Consider the following 27,736-nt stretch of genomic DNA (forward strand, 5'->3'; position numbering starts at 1 on the left):
GGCCCTATGAAAATGCTGGAGATTATGGCCTGATGAATGAGGAGCAGCCATGGCACAGGTGGGTGTTTGCCATCCCTGTTTATATCCCTGTTATGGGATTCTCACTGTTTATATTCCTTGTGCCGATACTTGGTTACAGGGACGAATGGTGACTGAATTGTGGATGTGGTTTTCAAGGAAAAGTCTGGGTCCAGCTCCTAAAAGAGACCTGGGCTTGGAGGGCATCACGAGGAGCTGTGCTTGAATGACCTAGAATCAGTGTGTGGTCCTTTCAATGTGGGTGCATTGCTCCTAGACCAGGGAGGTTCCAGAACACTGCAGCTCCAAGGGACCTCAGGGCACATTCAACTGACCCTGCAGCCCTCATGACAGTTACAGCAACGCTGTCAGCCACGAGGCAGGGGGCCGCAGCATCCTATTTCAGTAGGAGCAGGACTCTGGAGTCAGATGGATCTGTCTTTGGGCCCTGGTCCTAAGACTAACTAGCTGCGTGACTTTAGGATAAACTCTTTGTGCCTGTTTCCTCTGCTATGATTACGGATGGTAATCATAGTACCCTACCTCATACGGTTGTTGTGAGGATTAAATGAGTGAATACATGTAGAAGAATACCTGGCACATAATAAACGTTGAATTAAGTGTCAGCTATTATTAACAATAATAGAATATACAGTTCTTAGAATTGTGCTTGGCCAGTAGCATATCTTGTGACATGTTTGCTCCCCAGACAAGGTGCAACTTTTGTTGTCAGTTTTAGGGCTGCGTGTAACTAACTGCTACTGAGTGGGATCCCCCTCCTTGGATGCTGTCTCATCACTTGGTGATTGGTGATGCCTGAGCTGTTACATTACTTCCCAAACAGAAAGGCTTCCTCAGAGCATAGTTTCCGGAGATTCTTTTGAGCTTTTCATCCAGCAATGTGTTTTCTATTAGAAACAGAACAGTAACCACAGCCAGTGACCTGGAGTTTACAGTCCAGCCTTAGCCACAGGCAGCCTGCATTTCTAAAGAGACCAGACACTTTTTCTCCCAGAAGTTTATTTAAAAAAACATTTAACGGAGCATTAAAATAATTTCTTATAGAAAGGAGAAGGGCCTTCACTTTTTTTTTTTTTTTTTTGCGGTATGCGGGCCTCTCACTGTTGTGGCCTCTCCCGTTGCAGGGCACAGGCTCCGGATGCGCAGGCTCAGCGGCCATGGCTCACGGGCCCAGCCGCTCCGCGGCATGTGGGATCTTCCCAGACCGGGGCACGAACCCGTGTCCCCTGCATCGGCAGGCGGACTCTCAACCACTGCGCCACCAGGGAAGCCCGGGCCTTCACTTTTAGTCTGTGGCTTGCTCCAGGTGGTCTCTACCCGAGACTTGACTATGAACGTGACTCTGGCCACGTAACTCTTTGCCTTCCTTCTCTGAAGGTGCATAATTTGGGCACTGTTGACCTTCTCTTAGGAGCCCTGTTTCTCAGGTCTTTGGTTTTGGACATTCTTCTCTCGATTCTCTGCTTTGTTTCTTTGACCTCTGCCAAAGATGGAGAAATAAATGTGTTGCAAACGATCTAAGCACAGAAAAAGAATGTGGCCCAGTACTGTGTTCTCTTTTTGTTGACTTAGGAAGCAGTGAGTTGTGGTCTGCATATGAGCCACAGAGCCTCACATCTTCCTGCTCTCCTTGCACCTAGCCCTGAGATATATTTCCTTTTCACTTTTAACAGCTTTATTGAGTTTTAATCCCTGCGTTTTTAGCCAGAGTCTGACCTTGGTTCTCATTTAAACTGCTACAGTGTGGTAGAAAGAGTTCTGGATTTGAAGCCAGAGGGGAGGAGAAAAAGGAAATCACGTTTATTGAGTCTTACCCTTCATCATTCCATTTCTTCATATCTTTCTTAAGATGCTATTATAAGCCAGGCACTGTGAAAGGCGCCGTAGGGCAGTGCTTCGGGGATGTGGGAGCTGGACCCAGGCTATCGGGGTTTGAATTTCACTTCCATCAGTGAAGTGGGACCCACTGTTAAGTAGGACCTTCATGACTTATTTAACTTCTCCTGTGCCTCAGTCTCCCCAGCTGTCAAGTTAGAATGCTCATGGTGTCTGCCTGATAGGAGTGTCGTGAGGATCAATGAGTTAATAATAAAGAATGAGGTGATGATGATGATGACGGTGACAATGGTGATGATAGGGAGGGGCTGGGGTCAGGGCTCAATCAGACAGAGATTTCACTGCTCTCATGCTGCTCACAGCTGTGTGTGCATGCACGTGCATGCTGAGGGATGGACTTGGAGTGTGAGACAGATATAAATAATTAAGTACAGTAAAACTTGATGAGTTACTATAGGGCAGGGGAGGGGACTGTGGGAGCATATGGCAGTGAGGCTTCTTTTGATGGCATGTATACCTTCTGAACTTGAGGTCTGGCTGTTAGCTTTATGACTTTGGGTGACCCTCAATTTACTCACCTGCAAAACAGGTAACATAAAATACCAGCCTCATAAACTTGTAAAAACAAATGGAAATAGACATAAAGTGCCAAGTATAGTGCCTGGCATATAGCGAGTTCAGTGACTGTTTATGGACCCAGATTCTTTTTTTTTTTTTTTAAAGAAGATATTGGGGGTAGGAGTTTATTAATTTATTTATTTTTGCTGTGTTGGGTCTTCGTTTCTGTGAGAGGGCTATCTCTAGTTGTGGCAAGCGGGGGCCACTCTTCATCGCGGTGCGCAGGCCTCTCACTGTCTCGGCCTCTCTTGTTGCGGAGCACAGGCTCCAGACGCGCAGGCTCAGTAGTTGTGGCTCATGGGCCTAGTTGCTTCGCGGCATGTGGGATCCTCCCAGACCAGGGCTCGAACCCGTGTCCCCTGCATCGGCAGGCAGATTCTCAACCACTGCACCACCAGGGAAGCCCTGGACCCAGATTCTTGACAGAGAGATATTTTTCCTTCACAGTCCCGGTGAACAGAGACAGAACCCCCTGGGCTGCAACCTGCACGTTGGCTTGGCCGTCAGTCATCTTTCCAAGGATCATTGGAATCCGCATAGAAACCACCTTTGCACACAGGGAATCTACTCCCCTGGCTCCTTCACAAGTCTCAGTGCAGTGGACTCCCCTTCCGTCCTTCCACCCTGCAGCCCTCAGCCCTTTGAGCTTCAGCTGGCTGGTAGAAGTGACCCCGGGCTGCTCTAGCCTCCCAGGCACCCTTACCGTCTTGGGCTCGCCGATCATCCTTTTCCTCTTCCTCCAGAGTCCCTTGGGCTTGTTCTGCCTTCACCTTATGAAATGAGGTTTTTTCTGGTTTTCTCAATTTTATTTAACTTTGTTATTGTTTTTTTTAAATTTATTTATTTAATTTATTTATTTTTGGCTATGTTGAGTCTTCGTTGCTGCCCGCAGGCTTTCTCTCTAGCTGCGGCGAGTGGGGGCTACTCTTCGTTGTGGTGCACGGGCTTCTCATTGCGGTGGCTTCTCTTGTTGCAGAGCATGGGCTCCAGGCGTGCGGGCTTCAGTAGTTGTGGCACATGGGCTCAGTAGTTGTGGCTTGCAGGCTTTAGAGCGCAGGCTCAGTAGTTGTGGTGCACCGGCTTAGTTGCTTCACGGCATGTGGGATCTTCCCGAACCAGGGCTGGAACCCATTGGCAGGTGGATTCTTAACCACTGCGCCACCAGGGAAGCCCTGTTATTGTTTTCTAACTTTTCTCATGTTGGTTTCAAGGGCAGAGACTGTCTCATCTCTGTATTTCCTATGGTGACTAGCACAGTGCTATAGTAGGTACTCAACAGACAATAATTGTTTTTACCCGGATAGGGCTTTATGGTTAACCAAGGCTCTTTTGTATAGTTTTTTTTTTTTTCTTTCAAATCTGCACCATAGTCCTCTGAAGTAGACAGAGCAGGTAGTATTCTTTTTAGCACAATTAAGAAACTAAGGTCTACACTTCAGCCATAGGTCCATTGATTATTTAATTCTACAGAGAAGATATTTACTGAGTGTAACTCTGTCCCATGGGCTAGGAAAATAGAGCTGAAAGACATCATCCCTTTCCTCAAGGATGAGGCAGACGTTTGAACAAATAATTGTTGAAGTTTCAGGACAGAGGAACAATTAACGTGTTTATTGGGGGAAGATCAGCGAAAAATTGAGAGAAAGAGATGCTTGCACTGGTCCTTAAAGGGTTGACTTCACAACACAGAAAGGGTGGGCAGGAGGGCATCCCAGGTAGAGGAAATACCATGTACACAGCCTATGGGAATGAAAAGACCAGCACCTTGGGAGATACTGCAGCATCAGCAAGGCTGGCAGGAGGTGTATAGCAACGGGGTGGTGATAGACGGGAAGATGGCGGTAACTCCCACTGGTAAGACCCCAAGACCCCCAGGGCTTGCAGGAGACTGGAAGCTTCCTCCCTTTGTGCAGTCTCCCAGTTTCTAGCCCTTCCTCCCAGAGGCACTCACAGCATGTACATAAACCACCTTTCAGCTTTGGATGGGCTCCCCTTTGCTCTGCTTCCTTGCACCCCCAGCTTGTCTGCATAGAGATTTGCAATCTCCTTTTGATGCTAAAAGAAAACATCTTATCACATGAGAGACCTGCGACCTGACTGCTTGGAAGAATAAAGTTTACCAGGTGAAATGACCTCTGTGTCATTTGCTCTTTGTGGCGTGAGGTGACTGGGAAGGAATAAAGTCCGTCTGTGACCAAACACCTGTGTTCCTCTCTCGCTGGCAGGGTCACTAGAGGGGAGTGTTAAATTGCTCCTCAAATGAGTCAGCCCTGCTGTCCCCGAGGAGACGGGCTGGCGCAGCTTGAGCTCTGTGGGCAAGTCTGACCAGGCCCATCTCACTCGTGCCTGTGTTTGCCTTGCAGCTGTGTAAATGAGTATGGAAGATTATGATTTCCTGTTTAAAATTGTTTTAATCGGCAATGCTGGTGTGGGGAAGACGTGCCTAGTCCGACGGTTCACTCAGGTAAGAAGTCTGAAGTCTGGGGTCGGGTTTTTCCATCTGGCCTTCGGGGTTAGGGGATCCTGACAGGATGGGTGAGTGGTACCTATGCCAGCCAAGATGCCAATGCTTAACGAGCCCTTTGCAAGTGTACCAGCTCCGTAGCCTAGTCTGGAGGGTTCTTTTTCGACATTTAAAATTTTTCATCTTATTTGAAGTCTCAGCAACGGTGAACATGACCACTATTTTCTCTGTGAAATATCCTCTGCTCTCTCTTTTCTTTTGACTTTTTAAAAAATTGAAGTATAGTTGATGTACAGTATTATATTATAGGTGTACAACATAGTGATTCACCATTTTTAAAGGTTAGACTCCATTTATAGTTATTATAAGATGTTGGCTGGATTCCCAGTGTTGTATAATATATCCTCACAGCTTATTTATTTTATACGTAAGAGTTCGTATAGACTAGAGTTTCTGAACCATTTCCAGGGAGCACGGCTCAGTGGGTCTCCACCAGCCCTCCCACGCCTCTCATGGCTTCTTTTAGTAAAAGGGGTGAGTGGTTTTGCTTTCAGTCCGCAGAATCAAAAATAGCTTATCAGATTAAAAAAGAAAAAGATTACTCGTTAATAATAATCCAAAGGTGGAAACAAATGAACCTGGATGTCAAGTTAAACCTAAATGTTAACTTGTAAAAAACTCAAGTTCAAATTAAACCCCTCAAGCTCCCTGCTGATGCCCTCTCAGTTCCTCCCAGAAAACGGATCAAATCGTTTTGGTTTAGAACCAAATACGCTGATTTTTCTAATCTATTCCACGGGAATGAAATGAGAACAGTGAAGGACTATTTGAACTAAATTAAATGTTCCCTCTGGGTTGAGTCCTTATCGTTTGTTCTAAGTACAAGTTCCCTTTGGGGCTGCCCTTTTGAGAATTACTGCCAGAGATTATATACCTGATTTCACACAGAAATGGGTGGGAAATCATTCTGAGGTTGACCTTCTTCTGTGTTTTCCTGGAAAATTATGAATGGCATCCTTTTCAGGATTTATCATGCATGCATCTTGCATTTTCATAAAGTGCTAATGGGGAAGGTTGAGAATAGCTCTTCTGTCTAAGGCACAGGGCAACCTGGTGCCCAGGAGAGAACACTGGCTCGAGAGTGGAGACACGGGCCCTCATCGCAGCTCTTGCCCCGTGAGCCTGGGGAAATTCCGCCCCCTTGCCGAGCCTTCCTGCCTCCCTGTGATCTCCAAGGCCCCTTCTAGCTCTGACAGTCTGTGGTTCTCTGGAAAACTGGAGAGACAGATTGGTTAACACAAATAGCTTGAGGGCAGAGAGTCACCTTTGGAAATGTCAAGGTTTTTCCCATGATAATGAAGGGCAGAATAGGACTTTTTACTAAGCCATGGCCTGGTGAAATCAAAAGTAACAAGCTGACAGGCATCTGGGCTCAGTCAACCGCCATGGCGTAATATTGGAAACTCCAACTGGTTTTACTTCCCCCTACCATTAGTAACCTTTCTGCTTTTGGCAGGAGGACAAGACTGCAGAGACGTAAAGTTTTCAGTCCCTTTGTCAGAAGTTCCCTTGACCTTGTCTAATGACTGAAAGTTCCCTTAGAGACTTTTCAGCCCGCTCTTCTCATTTTATAGGTAAAAAACTCAGGTCTTAGAGGGATGAAATGACTTATTAGCATCTCATATCATGTTAGTGGCAAGGCTAGGATTAGAATCCAGATCTTCCGGTTCACAGCGTGATATTTTTTATCTTTTGCATGTTCTAACTTCTGAGACCATAGGAGTCTGGCTTTTGTTTTTAAAAGCATAATTCTTGTCATTAGGGGTAAAAATACTTTGATTTTTAAACAGTAATTTTTACCAATAAGCACACCACCCCTTATTTTTCTTTTCTGTTTACTTTTTACCCCTCCCAGTCCCTCAACTCCACCCAAAGTTCATATTTCATAGACAGGATTATGTTTAGTTTTGTTATTTAGTAGACAGTTAAAATGAATTGGATTCAGTTGTTTTTGAGGCATGAGGAATTGGGGAACAAAGTGATGAGGGAGACACTGGGAAGGATTTGTTTTATTTTTTGGCATTTGTTATACTGCAAAACAGCTGGAGCTGTAAACTTGAAGCTTGGCAGCCTTGTGTTTGAGCCAAATCAAAATAGAAGAAAATTGATTCAATATTTGTAAGCAAAGTTATGAATGTTTATATTTACATCTTTTGCAGACGTGCAGTGGAACAGTTTCTGTTGGTCTGATGCTCAGTCTTTTAAGTTCATACTTTAATTAAAGAACCCTCTTGTTAGGGAATGGACTTAATTAAAGATGCCCCAGTCTTAGCTCCCAGAGCTAATACAGTCCATTTAACTTTAATTTCTGGAAATTCTGGAGTATGAATGTGAAGAGGGAAGAGAAACTAGGTGAAGGGTTCTTTCTTGATAGAATTCCTTCCCACTTCAACTCCCTCCCTAAGCTTACGGGAAATATTATGTGACAGTAAATTACGTTATACGTGTAATTTTACTAAAATCATACCTTTCTAGTTCAGCTTCCAATTTGATGTAAAGCTTTGTTTTGAAATACTTACATCAGACCAGAGAGAAGGACTGGTTTGCCTAAGGTCACTCAGAGGTCCTTAGGCTGCTGCCTCCTGGTTTGGTGCTATTTCTACTATACTGTCTCCCTGGATGACTGCTTTTCTTCAGTTATCTTCCCAGGGTCATTGGCCCTGATCTCACATAGTCATATCTGTATGGTACAGAAATAGTTATCACTCTCAGGGCAGACGGAAATTCAAAGGATCACTGTCTCATTCATGTTTCTTGTGTTGAGTTCTTGTTTGTTTTTTCATCTTGGTTGTTCACCCCCATGGCTGTCCATGCCCTAGACTAATAGCCAGTTTTAATCTTCCTTGATCTTACCTTTTAGAGCACCTGCCCATTTTGCCCCCACCCAGACCATCCTGATCTCATCCCTGCAGCTCCGTGTCTTATCCTTGTGTCTGATTTTTCTGTTTCATTCTTTGAAGTCAGGTCCCCCATCCTTTCCCAGTTCTCTTCTTTTACCCTCTCTGTCTGCTTCCTCCTTTCTTTGTCCCCCTTTCCCCTTCCTTCTTCTTTCAGCATTCTCTCTCCCCCATTCACCCTCCTTTCTCCTCCCCTCAAAACATACACACAAAGTTAAATTAAACAGGGTTCCCATGACACTAACCAGAGTTCTCTCTTCTACCAGTTAACTCAGCCAAAGGAAGGAGCTGGTGATGGGTAGTAATGGGGTGGGGTGGGGGGAGAATCTCATTTAATTGAAAGATTTGCTTATTGTTATTTTCTATCATTTGTGCTTTAGGGTCTTTTCCCCCCAGGACAAGGAGCCACAATTGGAGTTGATTTTATGATTAAGACAGTGGAGATTAATGGTGAAAAAGTAAAGGTAAGATACTAAGTGTATTTTATAATTAAGACAGTGGAGATTAATGGTGAAAAAGTAAAGGTAAGATACTAAGTGTTCAATAAGGGTTTCATTGTGTTGTGTGAGAGGAAATAGTATTTTCATAACACTTATTAAATCACCTAATGGAAACCCACACTGAAAATAACATACTCAGCCATGGCAGCTTATTTCCAAACAGAGTTCCTCTCTTCCGTTTATAGGGGCAGGAAGGGGTTATGCGTGATGTGTTTACAAATGGGAAGACAGAGAGAGAAGAGCTAAGGCAAGTTTGTCCTGTCTCTTGTCATGTCAGACTTCCCTGGTGGTCCAGTGGTTAAGACTCCGTGGTTCCACTGCAGGGGGCATGGGTTCGATCCCTGGTCAGGGGACTAAGATCCTGCATGCTGTGTGGCATGGCCAAAAAAAAAAAAAAAACAAGGAAGAAATTTCTTTTGGGGATCTCTTGAGTTGGGCCATTATGCAGAGCTATTTCTTCTTCTTCTTTTTTTTTTTAAAATTGGAGTATAGTTGCTTTACAATGTTGTGTTAGTTTCTGCTGTACAATAAAGTGAATCAGCTATGTGTATACATATATCCTTTCCTTCTTGGACCTGCCTTCCCCCACCCCCATCCCACCCATCTAGGTCATCACAGAGCACGGACCTGAGCTCCCTGTTTCTTCTTAAGAGCAGCTTCATGAAAGAGCCTCCCGATTCCTACATTCATTATGGGTCATTCTGTTGTATGAATCATGTATTAGAATTATTCTGTCTGCCACCCTACCCCTGTCCCTAGTAAGGGAGAAATACTAAATGAGGGGTCCAGGAAGGGTCCATGATCTGCCCCGTCCCCTTTGTGGCCTCTGGATGGTTTGGTACCTGTATGAGCTATGGTGTCTGAGTTCAGTAACAGGAGAAGGGAGGTAGTATTTTTCTAGTGCCTAATATGCATCAATCCCCCTGCTACCTGTTTTTACATTTAACTCAATCTTTATTGTAAACTCTGTGAGGTAAGTGGTAAATTGTCTTCATTTTATAGTTTTCAGAGAGGTTGAGTGACTTATTTATCCACGGCTACAGAGTTTAGCAAGAGAGGTAGGCAGGATCTGAACCGGTTTTGTGTGGGCCAGTGCACCCCACTGCCTCCCTGGCAGGGGTCTCTACTGCTCTGAGAGCAGGGGAGAATGAAGGCATAGTAAGCCCATTATCACGGAGCAAGGAAAGCGGCAGGTGATGGAAAGAAGTGTGCAGTAATTACTTGGGGGACTTCCCTGGCGGTCCAGTGGTTAAGTCTCTATGCTTCCACAGCAGGGGGCATGGGTTCGATCCCTGGTCAGGGAACTAAGATCTCACACGCCACGTGGTGTGGCCAAAAAAGAAGAAAAAAAAGACTAAATTACTTGGAAGGAGGGTAGAGATACTGATCTTTGGCACTGTGCCCCTCAGAGTTAGTGAAATTCCACGGTCAGATCTTTCAGAGCTGAGTCCCATGGAAAGAAGGGGTGACCCTGGCATCAGCAGCACAGTGAGAACCATGACATCAGAGTTCCAGCCAGATCCCAACCTCAGCATCCCAAGTTTGAGTCCATGTCACTTGCATCCTTCTCCCATAGGTACCTGCACTCCCACCTTCAGATGCCTCAGGAGGGGCAGAGAAGCTCCGGGGTGCTCTTACAGCATGTCACAGACATACAGAGCTATGTTTAGGATGAGGCTCCTGAGTGGGGGACAGTATCTTTCCTAGTGCCTCTTCCAGCCCTCACTCTTCAAAGGGTTTTTTTTTTTTTTTTTACTGCAAAGACATCTACACCAAATACAATAGTGATGGAGAGCTGGGGGCTCTGGAAAATAAAAGCAGGGTGTGGAATCCACATAAATGCCAACTGGAAAGGTCAGAAAAACTGTGCATTGGGGTGGTGAGAAGGAGCTGGGTGGGGAGAGAAGGGAGCCAGGCGTGTGCACTCAAGAGGCGGCGGCAGGAAGAGCCACTTGTAGTTCTCTCCTGTTCCAGCAGAGGCAGGTGGTGCCATCCCAAGGAGCTGGGTTAAGATAACTTCTGTTTTAGGCATTGTATTTCCAGATGTTTGGGTTTCCCATTTATATACATATATATGTATGAGTTAATTTCTTTGACCAGAAAGGTTCATGCCTGCCATATGCCAGGCCCTGGGAATAGATAGCAGTGAATAAGAAATGGTCCCCATTGTTAAAGAACAGGCTGATTTTTCCTTCCTGAATCCCCAGATTTAGGTATTACATTTATGCCACTTTCCGTGAACCATAACCTCATTTTGAAGTACTTATTATACTCAGCTAAAATCCATCTTTTTATAGCATCTAACTCTACCACGAGACCACAGGCTCCCCAAGAACAAGGTTTATATCTTACTCATCTTTGTATCACAGCACTGCCCGTTCCCATCATCACTTTAGGCCTCTGGACCTTCGTCTATGAGAAGTGAGAGTTGGTTCATCTCCGAAATCCAGTCCTAATTAATTTGCCTGGGATTTTTTCTAGCCGTATATGTAGAGTCAAGATAGAAGATGACCCTCTTCAACCACATTAGTCCAAGGGTCTCATTAACACTTGGACACGTGAGGAGAGCAGCCCAGGCTTCACTAAGGAAGCGGTTGTTGTCTTATTATTGTTGGTGTTCTTTAACATTTACTGAATACCTCTTCTTGGTGAGAGTTAAGTGTCTTTTTGCTAGTCGTTTGCAGGCTTTCTCAGGGCCCCATAGAGACAATGGAAAGAGAATCCACCCGTGGTTTGTACAGGATCACCCACCTGGCAAGTGGCAGGGCAGGACCAGAACCCCAGTTTCTCTCCTGACTGCTCATCATCCACCCTCAGCCTCTCCTACAAGTCCCATTCTTTCTAGGATGACTCCCAACATCACAGGCAGCTAAGCAAAGGTGTTAGAAAGATTCTCATAGCTATTAAGTCTTAGTGCCCAATCAGTAGAGGCAAAGTTGAGGAGGAGGCCCTTCTCTTAAAGTGGTCTGTATTATGAAGGTGACCTTGGGTAGAAAATATAATTAAAACTTATATAGAATTTTCTCCTAACCACTTATTTTTTTAGCCTATCATAAATTAATGAGTAATAAGCAAAACCCTAAGCTCAGTCTATGACATTTTAACCTTAGGAGATTAATTATAATAGAAAATTTGCTGGATTTTTCTCTCATCAGGTATATACTGCATAGATAGGAAAGTCTTGAAAGTATGCATATGTATTTCCTCTCTCAGCCATCTGTCCATCCTTTCATTTATCCAGCCATCCTGTGTTAGGGTGGATGCTTTGTGCCAGGCACTGTGTTAGGTAAAGCATCTTTGTAACTAGTAACTTACTGTCATCTTGCTGAAACGTCTCATCTGTGAAATCTTCTTTAATACTCTGCTAATCATTTAAGCAGAATGAATCCATCCTTCCTTTGTGATTCCACCATCCTTTGTTCATTCAGTTAGCCATCATTCCAGTGTGTCCACCACATACCACGGCCTGTTTTAGGAAGGCAGTAGGGGTATAAGGTTAAATAAAAGGCAGCCCTTACCCTTAGAGAACCTAGTCTAACAAGGGGACATAGTAGTAAACCAATGATTGCAGTATGTTCTTGTAGCAGTGAGGCAATAGAGGTGTAAGTGGTGGTACAAAGAAGAGAGTAGACAACGGTGCAGCCCCATACTGGAGGTGAGAGTGGTTAGGAAGCCCAGGGCAGTGGTATTGAGAACATATTCATGGACATAAGACTAACACCAGGAGACACTCTCCTGCTGGCCCCTCTTTAATAAAACATCTCGTATCTTACCATGGTTAGTCAACTATGTATTCATCCTCCCTGTACTCGGAGCTTTTTGAGATCAGGGATTGTGTTTTATTTATCTTTGCATCCTATCTGTGCTTAGCACAGTGTTCTGCATCTGTTCATGATCTATAAATGCTGAAAAAGAGCAAATGAATTGCAGAGAGAATCGTGAAACCAAGTTGAATAATAAAGGCAGTGGAATATGGATCTCCTCAGGAATTAACCATAAGGCTAGAAACAGGCAGCCTCTTTGGGAAAACAGCCTACATCTCAGCCAAGACATACAATCACTATTCTAGAAAATATCTCAGTGGTTTTCATTCTCAGAGCTGTTCTCAAGATGTGCCAGTCATGAGAACATACTGATTTCTAATGATTGGCAGTACTAAATCCAATCACAAGTGTTTCTCGAGGCTCCATGCGGCATTGAAATAATAGTCTCTTGTTCTAAGACACAGCCTGGCAGAGGGGAACCATGTCCCTAGGTTTGAGGCAGAGAAGAGAAGTAGCTTTTGTCCTGGCAAAAGCTGTAACATCTGTATGGTTGCCTTCAGCATACACAGGCTTTCATGTACATCATCAAAGGGCAGCTGTGACTCGAAATCAAAGGAGAGCCTGTGTGCCACTGATTGGTGGCAGGGACCACCGGTCACTCATCAGTCTCCTCAGCTAAAACTGGTCTGAGCAGAGGGTGATACCAACTGCCTCATCCTCTTTGGATGCAGATGTACATTTAAATCAGTCTCTGGCAGCAAAGCAGCACGGTGTATGGACTGAGTCCTCTCCTGGGAGTCAGAAGGCCTGAAGTCTGCGTCCCAGCCTTGCGAGCAACCTGTTAATGAAAGAGAGGCATAAACTTGCCTACCTCACTGGGTTGTTGTAAGGATGAAATGAGACCGTGAATAAATATTTGAACATTTACTCTTTGCCAGACACTGGATTTGGTATAGGGGATAAGGGAGAGTGCCAAAATGGACCCCAGCTTCCCCCTCATGAAGCTTTCAGTCTAGTGAGGAAGACGGTTCTGAAACAAGTTATTACAAGTAACTAAGTGATTCAAGTGTGTCAGGTGCTGTGAGGGAGAATTGCAGGGTAGGTTGCAGGAGAGATTATTTGGGGGTGGGGATGGGGAATCTGGCCTAATCTGAAGGTTCCAGAAGGTCTCCCCTGAGGAAATGATGTTCTGTTAATGGGGGTGAAGGCATTTTGTGACATGTGAAATTGATGCAGTTAGAAGGGAAGATTGCTGTTGGTGTGATTTTTCAAGGTCTCGGATTTGTTCTGCACTCAGCAGTCGCTCTGGGGAAGAGTTCTCTTTCAGAGGTCTGCTCTGTGCAGGGAAATTCAGGTTGAAGTGAGAAGTGTTTTGCCTTCTTTGTTATTAGAACCATCAGGTAAATGACTTCAGCAGGTTTGCATATTATTAACCTCTTTTTATAAAGAAGCCACCGAAGCCCAAAGAGATTAAATGACTTGCCCAAGGTCACAGAGCTTACAAGTGGTGGAGAGAAATTAATTTCCTTGCCTGCCATGGCATTGTTCCTGTTTTCATTAACAAAGATAATACCTTAATATATTCATTTGAATGGATTTTTTTCCCCCTCTCCAGTTGCTGACTGAAATGCCAACAGTCACAGTGACAGCTTGCCCTGGATCCCGACTTTTGTAATTGGGCATGCATTATGATTAAGAGCAGGGACTCTGGGACCACACTGCCTGGTTGAATCAGCTCTAGGACACACTGGCTGTGAGACATTGAGCAAGTTAATTAATCTCTCTGTGCCTCAGTTTCCTCATGTAAGAAATGGATATAGGAATAGTACTTACCTCATAGAGTTGTTGTGAGGGTTAAGTGAGTTATTCTATGTAAGTGTTTAGAATAGAGCTTGGCAAGTAAGTGCTCAATAGTTTGGTTGTCTTTTTTAAGATTTTTTTATAAAGAATAGAAGGGATTGCTTATGACCAAAAGGAGAACGTTTGAAATATATGAATTATATGAATGCAAAGCTTTAATAAGACATAGGGATATACTTTCTGATTTAGAAAATAAACAAAATGGAAAATTAAAGATATGAGCAATGAAGAGTCTACAGATAAAAAAAGCAATGCTTATGGGAAATAGGCTTATAATAAAAATTAAGTAGATTATAAATACCCTAATTTTACCTTTTAAATGAAGTTATACAAAAATAATCTAAATGCCTTTAAAAAAAAAAGAATAAAGGGGAAACTCAAAATAATTTAACAAAGAAAAAAACAAAAATGAAAGTGAATCCCTATCTTTAACCAGGCTCACCCAACAAATCTTTAAAAAAATTGTAGGTGCCTTTTTCTTAGGGCAAAAAATAACCATGAAATTATTTGGGTGAAGGTGCTTCTGTTTCTAAACTAAAGCAAGGCAGTGCTGTCTTTCTTTTTTGCTTCATCAACCTGATCCTTCTCTTATGCCTTTACAGCTCCAGATCTGGGACACAGCAGGTCAGGAGAGATTTCGGTCCATCACCCAGAGTTATTACCGAAGCGCCAATGCCTTGATCCTCACCTATGACATAACCTGTGAGGAATCCTTCCGTTGCCTTCCTGAGTGGCTGCGGGAGATAGAACAATATGCTAGCAACAAGGTCATCACTGTGCTAGTGGGTAAGTAAGGACTAATGAGGAGGGACATTGATTTGTGAGCATCAGAGAATTTAGAATCACATAAGGCCACATGCCTTGGTACCTTCCAAGAGTATAGTCTACAGCTGTATAATTCATGTGGTCAACATTCAGTTCTTCTGAATGAAATTGAAGAGAAAATGAAATAGATCCTATCCCATGGTGATGGTTTAGAAAAGTAAAGTAGAAAATGTTGCTGATTGATTTTCCTATCAGTGCAGGCTCTAGGGAAGAAGGTGGATTGCCATGAAAGTTATGTGGGCTGCTAAACAATACAAAAAAATCTAGGCCGTGGAAACTGCTGGTCTAGAAGTAAAATATACTACGTTGATAAGGAATTCATTATTGAAGCAATTATTTTTTGCCTAAAAAATGGACTTTGGTTAATTTTTTCCCTTCTTACATTTATACTGATTTGAAAAATTCTAATTTTCAGAAAGAATAAGGGAAATTCTGCAGTTTGTTTCCTCTTGTAGGAGGGTAGAACCTCTATTTAGTATGGGGGGAAAGCAGAAAATAACCCATGTTTTTTTTTGTGGTGACAAATGCACCCATTAAAAATGAAATTGCAGCGAAACAGATTAGATTGTGAAAAATCCTCTACTGGTGATGGAAAAATGTTAATAATATTTGGTTGTTAAAATGTTTTCTTCCCGAGAATTCCCTGTCAGTCCAGTGGTTGGGACTCCGAGCTTCTACTGCAGGGGGCACAGTTTTGATCCCTGGTCAGGGAACTAAGATCCTGCATGCTGTGCTGTGTGGCCAAAAAAAAACAAAGTTTTCTTCCTAAGAAGGAACATTGTTGTATATTCTAGAAAGACCTGAATTTTGGAAATCCAATAGAGAACCTCAGAAACATTAAGTTAAAAACCATGGTTAACAGTAAGTTAAACACTTTATAGAAAGCATTATAGCTAGTGTATATGTGCCAGGAATCATATTAGGAATATTATGTATCATGATCCCAAATTTACAGATGAGGAAAGCAAGGCTCAGACAGGTGAAGTTCTTTCCCCAAGGTCACTCAGCATGTAAGACTGACTTCAAAGCCTGTGTTTATCCAGCTGTAACGTGCTGCCTTGTAACAGATTGCTGGACTTTTCCTTCAGGCTGCTGGGTTAAGTATCTGCCTCTCTATGAGCTAATGCTCCATGCTCGGTCCTGAAAACCCTCCTACACACTGAAGAACCTTTGCTGTGAAGAGCTTGAAAGACCTCCACTTTGGACATAAAGTTCTTGAGAACATGAGTCAAAGCATTACTACTTGGGATTCTATATAAAGGAAGTTAAATGAATATATGAGGGGACATGATCAGTCAGCTCAGTATGAAAGAGGCACTACCTTTTTTTTTTTTTTTTTTCCACGGTACACGGGCTTCTCACTGCTGTGGCCTGTCCTGTTGCGGAGCACAGGCTCCAGACGCGCAGGCTCAGCGGCCATGGCTCACGGGCCCAGCCGCTCCACGGCATGTGGGATCTTCCCGGACCGGGGCACGAATCCGTGTCCACTGCATCGGCAGGCGGACTCTCAAGCACTGCGCCACCAGGGACGCCCGGCACTACCTTTTTATTTATTTTTTATTTAAAAAAAAGTTTATTTATTTATTTATGGCTGCATCAGATCTTAGCACGCAGGATCTTTCGTTTCGGTGCGTGGGCTTCTCTCTAGTTGTGTGTGGGCTCCAGAGCACGTGGGCTCTGTAGTTATGGTACATGGGCTCAGTAGTTGCAACACAAGGGCTTAGTTGCCCCGTGGCATGTGGGATCTTAGTTCCCCAACCAGGGATTGAACCTGCTTCCCCTGCATTGGAAGGCAGATTCTTAACCACCGGACCACCAGGAAAGTCCCAGCACTGGCCTTTTTTTTTTTTTTTTTTTTTAACATCTTTATTGGAGTACAATTTGTTTACAATGGTGTGTTAGTTTCTGCTTTATAACAAAGTGAATCAGCTATACATATACATATATCCCCATATCTCCTCACTCTTGTGTCTCCCTCCCGCCCTCCCTATCCCACCCCTCTAGGTGGTCACAAAGAGGGGTGATCTCCCTGTGCTATGCGGCTCCAGCACTGGCTTTAAAAAATTTTTTTATTATGGAAAATTTTAAATATAAGCAAAATAGAGAAAACAGTATAATGAACACCCATATACTCATTTCTCAGATTTGACAATTAACAACTCATAGCCCATCTTATTTTATCTTTTCCCCATCTCTTCTATCTGCCTTCCCCTTCAGATTATTTTGAAGCAAATCCCAGATGTCATACTAATTCAATTTATATTATTTCAGTGTGTATCTCTATAAAAGATATAAAATTTTTTAAAAAAGAGAACCTAACCACAATGCCATTTTCACACCTAAAAAATATTAATGAGTCCTTGATTGACTCATCCATCAGAAATTTATTCAAATCAAGATCCAAATAAGGTCTGTATGTTGTAATTAATTTTTATGTCTTTTGATTCTCCTTTTAGCTATAGCTTATCCCTCCATTTTTGCTCCCTGGGAATTTATTTGTTAAAGCATTTGTTTGTCCAATGCTTTGTTAAAGCATTTGAAAACTTGGAGTTTTCAAGTCTGAATTTTGTTATTTCACCCTGGTGGTATCATTTGATATGTTCCTCTATCACCTAAATTTGTGGCAGATTTGTAGGTAAATCTAGAGCCTGGTCAGATTTAGGTTTTGTTTTTCATTTTAACAGATATACTTTACAGTTGGTATTCCAAGATACTGTTCTCATAGGACAGTCAAGAAAAATGCTTGATTCATTCTTTTCCATTTATTACTTTCCAAAGTAATGAGTTGGTTCCCTAGTCTTCCAAAGGCAACTGTTGAAGTTTGTTTATATTTTGAATATTGCTATAGATTTAAATATATTTGATGTATTCTAGCCTCTTGCAATTATTATTATTGATGCTTCAGTTGTTCCAACTTTTGACAGTGGGAGCTTCTTCAAGTGGGCTCCTGAGTCCTTTTGACATGACCCAGGAATCTTTGATAATTTTCTTTATATCTGGGATGACAAGTGCTCGAGGCACATCCAGTGCATTTCCTGCCCCAGACCTGGAATTAGGCATTTCTTCAGGAAGCACTGTTTCTTTTCAATGGGAAGTTGTATTTAGAGGCTACAACCAAGGTGATAGGAATCATCTTTACTAGGTGATGGCTTTTAGGCTTTTCAGTGGATAGAGCTGGTGTGTGTGTGCATATGTGGTGAATTCTGTGGCATCCACAGGGGGTTGTCTCATTAGGCTCTGTGAAACGTTTTGACTGACAAGACTACCATAGACCACATGGTATCACAGTCACTTAGAAGGATACAGGACAGGAAACACAGCTTAGTAGTAAGCCAGCATCAAGCATTCCTCTTCAGTGGAAGCAGCCTTCATAGCAGTCCACAGAGCTGTCCAGGACCTCCCGGGACAGTTCAGATGTGAAGGGAAAAGGCTCACTTCAGGCAAGTGCAGGATCTGCCCTGGCTAGAAGCCTCAATGCCCCATAGGAGCCCATCTCTCTTGTAACAACCCGACAGGCCTAACTTTCAGGGTCTCTTCAGATGAAGAATCATCACACTCAGGGAAGCCTAAAGTTAAGGCTTTCCATTAGGTATTTATAATTCATACATAGAATTCCCAGGCCAGATGGAATTTATCAATCAAGGGTCACTTTTACCATGAGCAATGTTGGGAAGTAACACAGTTGGCATATCACCTTTGTCAGATTTCCAAAACAGAAGTTGAAAATTTTTTAAAGATAAAATAACACCATGAATTATTCACACTGATACTTCCATTTGTAATTCAGGACTACAGAAATTTTACTTAACCTCATTAATCTTATATCCGTATTTCCTTTCTCCCATGCTAAAAATCCCTGTCCTAATGCCACTGGCATAATTACTCATTTGCTTTATCCCTTAAAACATGTATAGTAGCCCCAGATAAATGATGCCAACACTACCACCGACAAGACAATTACTGGACAGTTCAAGATTTTTTCCTTCAATTCTTTTTGTCCTTAGGGTATGTGCCACTGGGGATACATGGTTAAATTACTGGTTAAATTATCTTCAACTCACCTGAAATAGCTCCTCTTTGTGTGGTTATGCCACTTCATGACAAACAGGTTCATTTGTTTAATTTTGCTTTCAACTTTAGGAATTGCTTTTTAAATTTAATTTCATATTAATTGTGTAATCGTATAAAACATTGCTAAGATTCTGAAGTCAAATCTATAAAGTGAAGTATATTTAGAAAGGGCTGGTTTTCATCCCTCAAGCTTGTTCCTTTCATAGGTAACCATTATCTTTAAAATTAAAATTTTTAGTCTCCCATTAAAAAAATAAGAATAAAGTGTATTTTTTCATCCATTTTTCTTAGAGAATTGTATATTATATACACTTCTTTCAACTTTGCTTTATTTGCTTAACAATATATCCTAATGTCTCATTCCATGGCAGCCTACAGAGATATTCCTCATTGCTTTTTATGGTGCTAAGTAGCTCCAAATAACTATGGATGTGACATAGTTTATTCAGCCAGTGCCCAACTGATGGGCTTTTGGGTTGTTTCCAGTTCTTTGCCATTACAAATGGCACTGGTATTTTAAAATAAACAATCCAGGAATCACAGTCACATTTGTTTTGCTTTACTTGCCCATCTCTCTGGTTTGACTTCAGATACGGAGTTGAATTTTGATGTTTCCAAACTTGCAAAAAAGTCAAATGACGATTCCTTCTTTGATTTTACCACGATTTTAGGCAACAAGATTGATCTGGCTGAAAGGAGAGAGGTCTCCCAGCAGAGAGCTGAAGAATTCTCAGAAGCTCAGGACATGTATTATCTGGAGACCTCAGCCAAGGAATCCGATAACGTGGAGAAACTCTTCCTTGACTTGGCGTGCCGCCTCATCAGTGAAGCCAGGCAGAACACACTTGTGAACAATGTATCCTCACCCTTACCTGGAGAAGGGAAAAGTATCAGCTATTTGACTTGTTGTAATTTCAACTAAAGGCTGAGGCAAGGAGAAGCAAGAGGAATCAGCAGTTGCCCTGATGGGCCACCAATTGCTGGGGAGATCTGGCGATGACTATGGGTCCCGCTCTAGGACCTTCTGACTCCTGTGGGCTCCTGAGCTTACAAAGCATGGCAGGCCAAGGGCCTCGTCCACAGGCCAGCATTAGCAGAACATATAATGGTTTCACCCTTTTGCAGTCTGGAGTCGGATCAAGGAGAAAATTGCACTAGGCGCTCCATGATCTGCAGAGCATGTTGCTTTTGTTTTTTTTTAAAAAGCAAGTAAAACGCATTCCTGAACACAGTCCAGGGGGAGACGTACTGTAGGGATCCCTCCTGCACGTCAGTGGGTGCATGTGGGGGCTGCTCTTTAGGGCTTCTGGGGGCCCTGGTTTTCTTGTCTACCAGGTAAACCAAAACTGGGAACGCCAAGTCCTGTCTCTGGTGCGTGTTGATAGCTCCATGGAGATTTTGAAAAGTGTTATTTCTCTTTTCCATGGGCACTTTCAAGAACTTTGGGATGTAAAAATGAAATGAAACCTTTACCCGTGACAACAGTAGCAATCATTGTTTTATTAATGTATACAAGCTCCATGACTCCTTTTGGTGCTAATGATTCCACTCTTTCACAGACCAAACATTTTAGTACATTGATGTCCTTAAATACATTTCATAGAAATAAAAACAAAACAAAACAAAAAAAAAGGAAAAAGGGAAGTCCATTAATCAGCTGTCTTTCTCAAAGTCTCATTATCACCTTTTCTAGGGTAGATTTGTTGGGAAAGAGAATACTTTTCCTTTCCTATTCCCCTCTAAATCTCTACCACTTTCTTCTTCAATTCTCCCAACTTTCCTGCCCTTTAAGTAAATGAAAAAGTTTGAAAAATGGAAAAAAAAAAAGAGAGAGAATGGTAGATACCCTAATATAAAAGATTAGCTCTAAAACATTATGAGTAGTGTGAGAAAACAGACCCGGTCTGACCAAAATACTGTGGATTAATGGACTGCTGTGCAGAGTTCCAAGCAGAGCACAGTCCTTGATAGCAGGTCACATCTTTTACTTCCTGGTACTATCCATCTTGGACAGACCAAGGCTTAGGATTTTGTAGAAGTTTTTAGTACGGTAAGTGAGAATAGCAACAGATGAAAAGTCTCACAATTTTTGTATCTGCAATGATAACCTTAGAAAACTTCTGCTTCTAGAAGCAGATTGAGTAGTCATTTGTCATCTCCTTGTAGTAATATTACTCTCTGACTCATGACCATTCATTCTTTCCTGTTTCTTTTTCTTTTCTTCTCTTTCTTTCCTGGTCTTCCCTTTTTACCTCCTCTCCTCCTTATCCCCCTCCTTCCCTCCCTTCCTTATATACATGTGTTACTGCAAATCTCCAATTCAAATGGAGGTATATATGCCTTTACTTAGCCAATTTAAAAACAGAACTCAAAATGGAAGCCATGCTGCTGAATATGTGTTACTGTTTCTTCAGTGCCATACTTTGATACCTTCCAATTTGTTCACTGATATAAATGCAAATTGGGAAAATAATTAAACGTATTTGCTGTTGATGCTGTCAGATGTTTCTGTAGCTTGCTGCTTAGTATAATTGAGGGATGAGTAATGGGATAAGGATATGATACATAATTCCACTGTTGCTGTAGATGGTGGCAGTCTTGGTCCTGATATATTGATGTGTGAAAGCTACTGAGTTTTAAAGCAATGAGTCATGTGGAGACGCAATATTGGTGAAGCCTTTCTAGCATTTCTTTAGTAGGTTTCAGAGCGACGTATCTGCACATGGGGACTGTACATATTGTTTAAGGGACTGATACTTACGGTTGGCCTCACCATGCTTGTCCTGATCTTATGGGTAAGAGAAAGAGAACCCAGAAGTTTGAAATGCTTTTATTTTAGAACCTATCTCTATAGGAAAGAAAAATCATTTTAATAAACACCAAACAAAATAATTTATCATGGTTGCCTTTCCCTCCCCATTTTCCCCACCAAGCCAGCAAGTAAAGGTGTTCAGAAAAGTTCATCAAAGTGGGCAGAAGAACTCTTTTTAAATGTTGAGGAAATGTCCCTAAGTTTAGGTTTACTGTCTGTCATTTAGGGCAAAAATCCAAAGTCCCCAGCATATCATGACTCAACTTTGTCTCACAGCAGCAAGTGTGTTGAAAATAAAGTTGCTTTATGAACTCAGAGAATAGAACATTGTTAGATTGGACAAATTTAGTTGTAAAATAGGTTGTAGGGCCACTCTTGCATTCTGAGATTATTTCCTAGGGCTCAGTCTCCTTCATCTACTCTTGGCCAAACTCAGAAGGGTATTAGAAAGCTCTGCTCTTGGTCCCTTTCTTCCCTGTTACCCTTCCCAGCCTTTCTGTACTTACAGTCACCCATCTATGGCACATCAGCAGGGACACATGAGAATGTAGGGCTTTGTTTCTTTTTTTCTCTTAGTTGTATGAATTCTAGATTAGGCCTTATGGACACCTGTTCACTGATGTATCTCAAGTTTGAGAACAAGCCCTGACAATATTGTAGGTGCTCAATAAATATTAGTTGAATAAACGACTTAGTGCCAAGAGGAGCTTTTTCAGTTAAACAGAAATTTATCAAACAGAACTTGAGAAAGGACACTAATTAAATGTGGCCATCTTAACACAGGACAGGACCTAAACTTACTGGTTTGCCTACTAGTCCTTATTGTCTTGGCAATATTTGCTAAGATGAACCTTCTTAAATAAAAATGAATTCTCATTTGATGGTGGATGAAAAAGAGGGTTGCTTTCTCATAATTCAGTATGCCTTGATCTGACTCATAAGACTACCAGAGTCCATGTCTGCCTCCATTTTGGTGTGATCTTTTTCTTTTTTTAAATAATGTTACTAAATATATGGCGAACTTTTCTTCAATTTACAACACATTGTATTCATGTCATATAGTCAGATTTGGGGAATCTGTGAAATCATGTAGTTTGCTTATATTAATGATATTATGGCTTTGTCTAGACTGTATCCTCAAAGGATTTTATGCTTTGTCCTTTACCTATGCAAGGCTTTTTAGTCCTTTATGTGCTTGTGTTAGATCTATTGAATTATATTAACATTTAAATTTGATTATATGGGGCCAGTTATCCTTTCTGTGGATTACTTAGAGTAGGCCATTAGTTTTTCCTGGCCATTTTTTCCTTCTGTTTTTTTTTAGTCATTTCATGTTAGCACCTCTACCTGAGTAAAGAGGAAAGAAAATAACTAAAAATGAAAGTGAAATGGATTGATTTGACAATGTGTCAATTTCTGAGTTAGAGTTTGGTAAGAAAGGTAAAAACCACTGGCCAAAATAAGACACTTGGATTAGGGCTATTTCCTGTAAACAATTTAGACTTGCTGGAGAGGGGAGGCAGAATTTAACCAAAGGCTGGATTCTTCTTTCTTCTTCTGTTTATGAATTTATGCCTTTGGAGGACACTGGTGATGTCCAGTGTTAGATCATGATTTGCCTCATTTGCCCTTTAAGCTATCCCATAATTCTTCCAGATCCAGCATCAAGTTTCAGTTAATGAATCTTTCTGAAAAAATACCAGTTGCAAGTGATTTTGAATTGGTCCTCTGACTAAAATGGAAACTTCTTTTTTTTATAATAAACTAAGCTACATGAATGAGATCATATTATAATAAGGAAAAAACTATTTAATTTTTTGCCCCATGTATCAAACCAATAGCTTTCAAGATAGACATTTTCTATTTCTTAATCCTGCAGAACTCTGTATTTCATAATCATAAGTACTTTAGGGACTACTGCCCTATTAGCCTCTAGAAGAGCTCTTCTAGGGTTTACCCTTTTTTTCTAGAGTTTTTTTTTTTAACTTCAACTGGTTATTCTCCTCAACCATGGCCCTGACAGATGTGTTTCAGTGCAACTATAATTCTCTTGAGACTTAACTTGAAAATGAAAAGCAGTGAAAAAACATGTGTTATCTCATCCTTCTGACAAAATGTACTCCATGTAAGCAGTGTGTGGCTGAACACTAATTTGGGGATAAGAGAGGGATGTGTTTTTTTGTTTTTCTTCTTTTTGGATTTCATATCTGTGACATGAGCCTACTTGTGTTTGGAGGGAAAACTGGCTTCCCTTACATTCTCACACTGGGGAGAAAGCATACTGAATTAAGAAATTATCATTCCTTCCAACAGCTCATTAATAATGTTAGAGCAAGGGAGATGATACTTCATCTCCTTTCCTAAACCCATAGGAACATTGCAATCATTTTGGGGAGCCATAGTTTAAAAACAAATTGAGGCATAACAAAGATGGTGAAGGAGTTTAAAATGTAAGACATCTGAAGAATATTTGAAGGATTTAGGGAAATATAGCTTGGGAAAGAGAGAGGAACACAGTACATTAGAGCAAGACTCTGTTGTTCAAAGGGGTGGAACAAGGCCCACTGAATAGAGGTCATAGGGCCACAGATTTGAACTTCGCGTCAGGGAGAACTTTCTCAAAAAGTTGGTTCACCATGGAAAGGGCTGCCTCTGTCAAGCAAAGGCTAGATAAGAACTTGGCAAAGATGATGTGGAGAAGATCCCAGCATTTGTTGGGGTGGCCCAGATGACCTATTAAAATTCTATGTTGTAGTACTTCGCTTCTCGTAACATGTTCAGTTAAATATCTGTTGACCCACAGCTTTTTTTTTTTTTTTTTTTAAGGCTTTGCGCTTCTGCCCAAAGTGCATCCTACTCTCCAGGAAGGAGGGTGGTTACATGTCATTAGGTTGAGACTGGCTTGCTGTTATGCCCTAGGCTGGGATTGCTTTCCAAGTCCATTCATTGATGTCCTGTTGAAATCACAAACTGATTCTTGAGTTAAAGATTAAAAAGGTATTGTTTTAGTAGAAGTTGAAATCTACATGAAATCACGGAAATTATGTATTTGTCACTTGCCAAACATAGGCCAAGCTCAGTGTTAGTGAGTAGTTGGTATTTCTTCAGGATTTCAGGATAGGCCTCTTTAGCAGAGCGGAATCTTCAGTTAAAATCCCATAAATTACCAACGTAAAGTTTTGCAGCTTCTGTCACAGATGGGCTGATGGTCACTGGCAAAAAGCAGGCCCCCAAATCTATTTTGGAAAAGTCTCAAATGACATTTGGTTAGTCGGTTTGATTCTCTTGAAAAAGCATGATCTGAAAATAATTTTAAAAGAATGGAGGCCAAATTGCTCTATGTAGAAAGTAACAAAATATAGGTCTTTGATTTGAAAATCAGAGATAACTATAAGCAACGTTTGCTAATAAAGCCCATTACTCAAGTGATTCCTCAAGCTGCAAGGTAACTTGCATCCTTGGAAGGCTGGTAGATGGCTCTTCATTGGTCTTTCTAAAAAAGTCATTGGTCTTGCATCAGTATGGTAAGAAACACTTCAGTTTGGGTAAGAATTTCTTTGACTCCTTTGGATAAGAAGTCAGAGCACAAAAGCTACCCTCTTCTTTAACTGACTTTGTGACATGCAAGAGTCAAAATTTTACTTTCCCACTGAGTTAAAGCAGAATTTTCAGAGGTATTGTGTTCTAGTTCCCTTGGCGGGTTGTGACTTTGACATTCCAGGGAGTGATGTAGGGAGGTATTTAGAAGGGGGGAACACTAGGCTAGGTGTGAGGGGTCCTAATATTCCCATGAATCAGCTAAAACATTATGCAAAGCACAATCTCTTGCAGTTTCCTCCTCCACAAGATAGACTAATAGTAATAATACCTGTCAGAATTATTGTAAAAATTAGATAAATTGAAAATGCTTGGTAAACAGTAAACACTCAAATATTAGTTTTCTCCTTGATTAAGAGCAGACTTTGGATGGTCTGATACAACTATAGATCCTTAGAACAAAACAAGGAATCCTCCTGACTTAAAAAAAAAAAAACTCCATTTCTGAAAGGGCCTTAAAAGAAAATCACTCATTTGGTCCATTCTTCTGCCTTAGGGCATAACTGTTACCCAAGAGACTCTACTTCTTTACCTACTTCAAGAAAGGTATTCTCTCTCTCTACCCAGTGGGCAATTCCAGGGTCGTAAACTCATTATCAGGAAACTTAACCTTATTACCGAGATACCTCACAGTGCAATTTGAACCTCTCTCTTCTTGATCCCATTCTCCATTAGAAGATAAATGCGTTGATCCTGTTTTTTTAAAGGGCCATGTTTGCCATTTATTATAGCCCTTCTGCCTCAATTTTTTTTTAATTGACAGAAAAAAGCTCATTAAGGTGATAATTATTATTCCCTTGGGGAATGTCAGGATAGGTATTTATAAATTCTTAGCTTCTTATTGATATCAGATTTAGATCACAATCTTACTGTTGATTAACTCTTCAGTTATCCATGTATTTTCTTCTTTAGTTAACATATAATTGATAACCAAGTATGCTTCTGAAGAATTATTCTGGTTATGTGGCTCTTGTTTTCTCCTCTTGGTAAAAATGGAGTCATGAATCCCAGTTTTGTCAACTGCTTTTAGGATGTAATTTCATACATGACATTATTTGATGGACGTAATTACCAACACCTAAATTTAGCAGGGTTTCTTTCCCTTTCTACATGTGCACTAAGTTCTGAAATAAAAATTGGAATACCAAATGCCTAATAAAGCAAAAATTCCTGCACAGAATATCAAAAGATACGAATCTGGTCTGCTAGGATAATTTGTCGCTAGTTGGTTGAATGGTACAGAGCTTTTGTTTAAGGTTACACAGCTATGCCTGGATTAAATAACAACAGCAAAACTTGATAAGCCCTCTGAAAAACAGCTGCTAAACATACTGCTTTCTGGAAAGTAATCATTAAGAATATATATTCTCTTGTTCAGTTGCAGAATGTTAGTAGAACTTTCTTGTAGGCTCCCTGACAATGAATGTCAATTGATTTATTAAAAAAATCTTTTGTGTGTGAACCCTTTTATCCCTTTAAGGTATGTTGGGGCTTTCATGTTCCTGTTGTAGAAAATTTCAAATGACTGGAATGCTGACTCGTAATTTCTGCTCACTGAAGTGTCCTCTAGACATACCAGAAGGTTGGGGCTTCTTTGTTGATATGTAAGGGAGCTACTTAAATACACTTACATAAATGTAAGTGTGTGAGTAAAATTGCTATTTTCAGCAAAAAAAACCCACAAAAACCTTTGCTTAAAATTTCAGATAAAAAAAATTTCAGATAATAAAGGGTTGAGTTTTTTTTAGATCATCTAAAGGGAAAAAGTGTGCCCATATATATTGTTGCATACATTTTAATGCATGACTTTTAGTATAGGGATGAAATAAAATACAAAATATATAATTCTGGAGGTCTTCTCAGCAGCTAGTTAAAATATTTAGAGAAGCTGTTTTATGAAGACTTAGAGAATCCCTGATTTCCCTTTTCCTATCTCTTTCGATCAAAATGTAAACATAGCTTTCACAAACATGTTCATCATGGAATCATATGAACTCAACTCTTAATTGGTTGTTGGTTTCAAGCATAGGCTCTCAGTAATATCTGAATACATCTGAATATAAAATCTATTTCAACACAACCAAAATACTTGATTTTAAATGTTAATATGCAGATATTAACAGGATGCTGTATCATGTCTTATGTGTTCATGTATTTTTTTAATAAAATGCCTGTTAGAAATATAAGCTGATGATGACCTGAGTGCAATTAGCTGCAAACATTGTATAGAAAGGTGATTGTGTGAAAACTTCACTCAACATTAAAAAGGGGGATGAGGGAGCAGGAATCTGAGCAAAATATTTTAAAATGAAGTTGCATTTCTCTTTTTAAAATTAAGATATAATTCATACACGATTCAATTCACCCCTTTAAAGTGTACAATTCAGTGTTTT

The 27,736-nt window shown here is 41.1% G+C and overlaps 1 protein-coding gene across 1 annotated transcript in view; it reads left to right on the plus strand.

Annotated features, from left to right (window-relative positions):
• The window catches only part of RAB30 (RAB30, member RAS oncogene family), a 76,305-nt gene extending 55,556 nt beyond the window's left edge, over positions 1–20,749 (plus strand). Inside the window, exons 2-5 of the mRNA XM_065882539.1 lie at positions 4,857–4,957; positions 8,295–8,378; positions 14,641–14,824; positions 19,606–20,749. Of these exons, the coding sequence (XP_065738611.1) occupies positions 4,865–4,957; positions 8,295–8,378; positions 14,641–14,824; positions 19,606–19,856 (612 nt within the window). The 5' untranslated portion in view covers positions 4,857–4,864 and the 3' untranslated portion in view covers positions 19,857–20,749. The remainder of the gene's footprint in view (positions 1–4,856; positions 4,958–8,294; positions 8,379–14,640; positions 14,825–19,605) is intronic.
• The last annotated feature ends 6,987 nt before the right edge of the window (positions 20,750–27,736 follow it).

This window comes from Phocoena phocoena, chromosome 8 (genome assembly GCF_963924675.1).
Source record: "Phocoena phocoena chromosome 8, mPhoPho1.1, whole genome shotgun sequence".
Classification (NCBI taxonomy): Eukaryota; Metazoa; Chordata; class Mammalia; order Artiodactyla; family Phocoenidae; genus Phocoena; species Phocoena phocoena.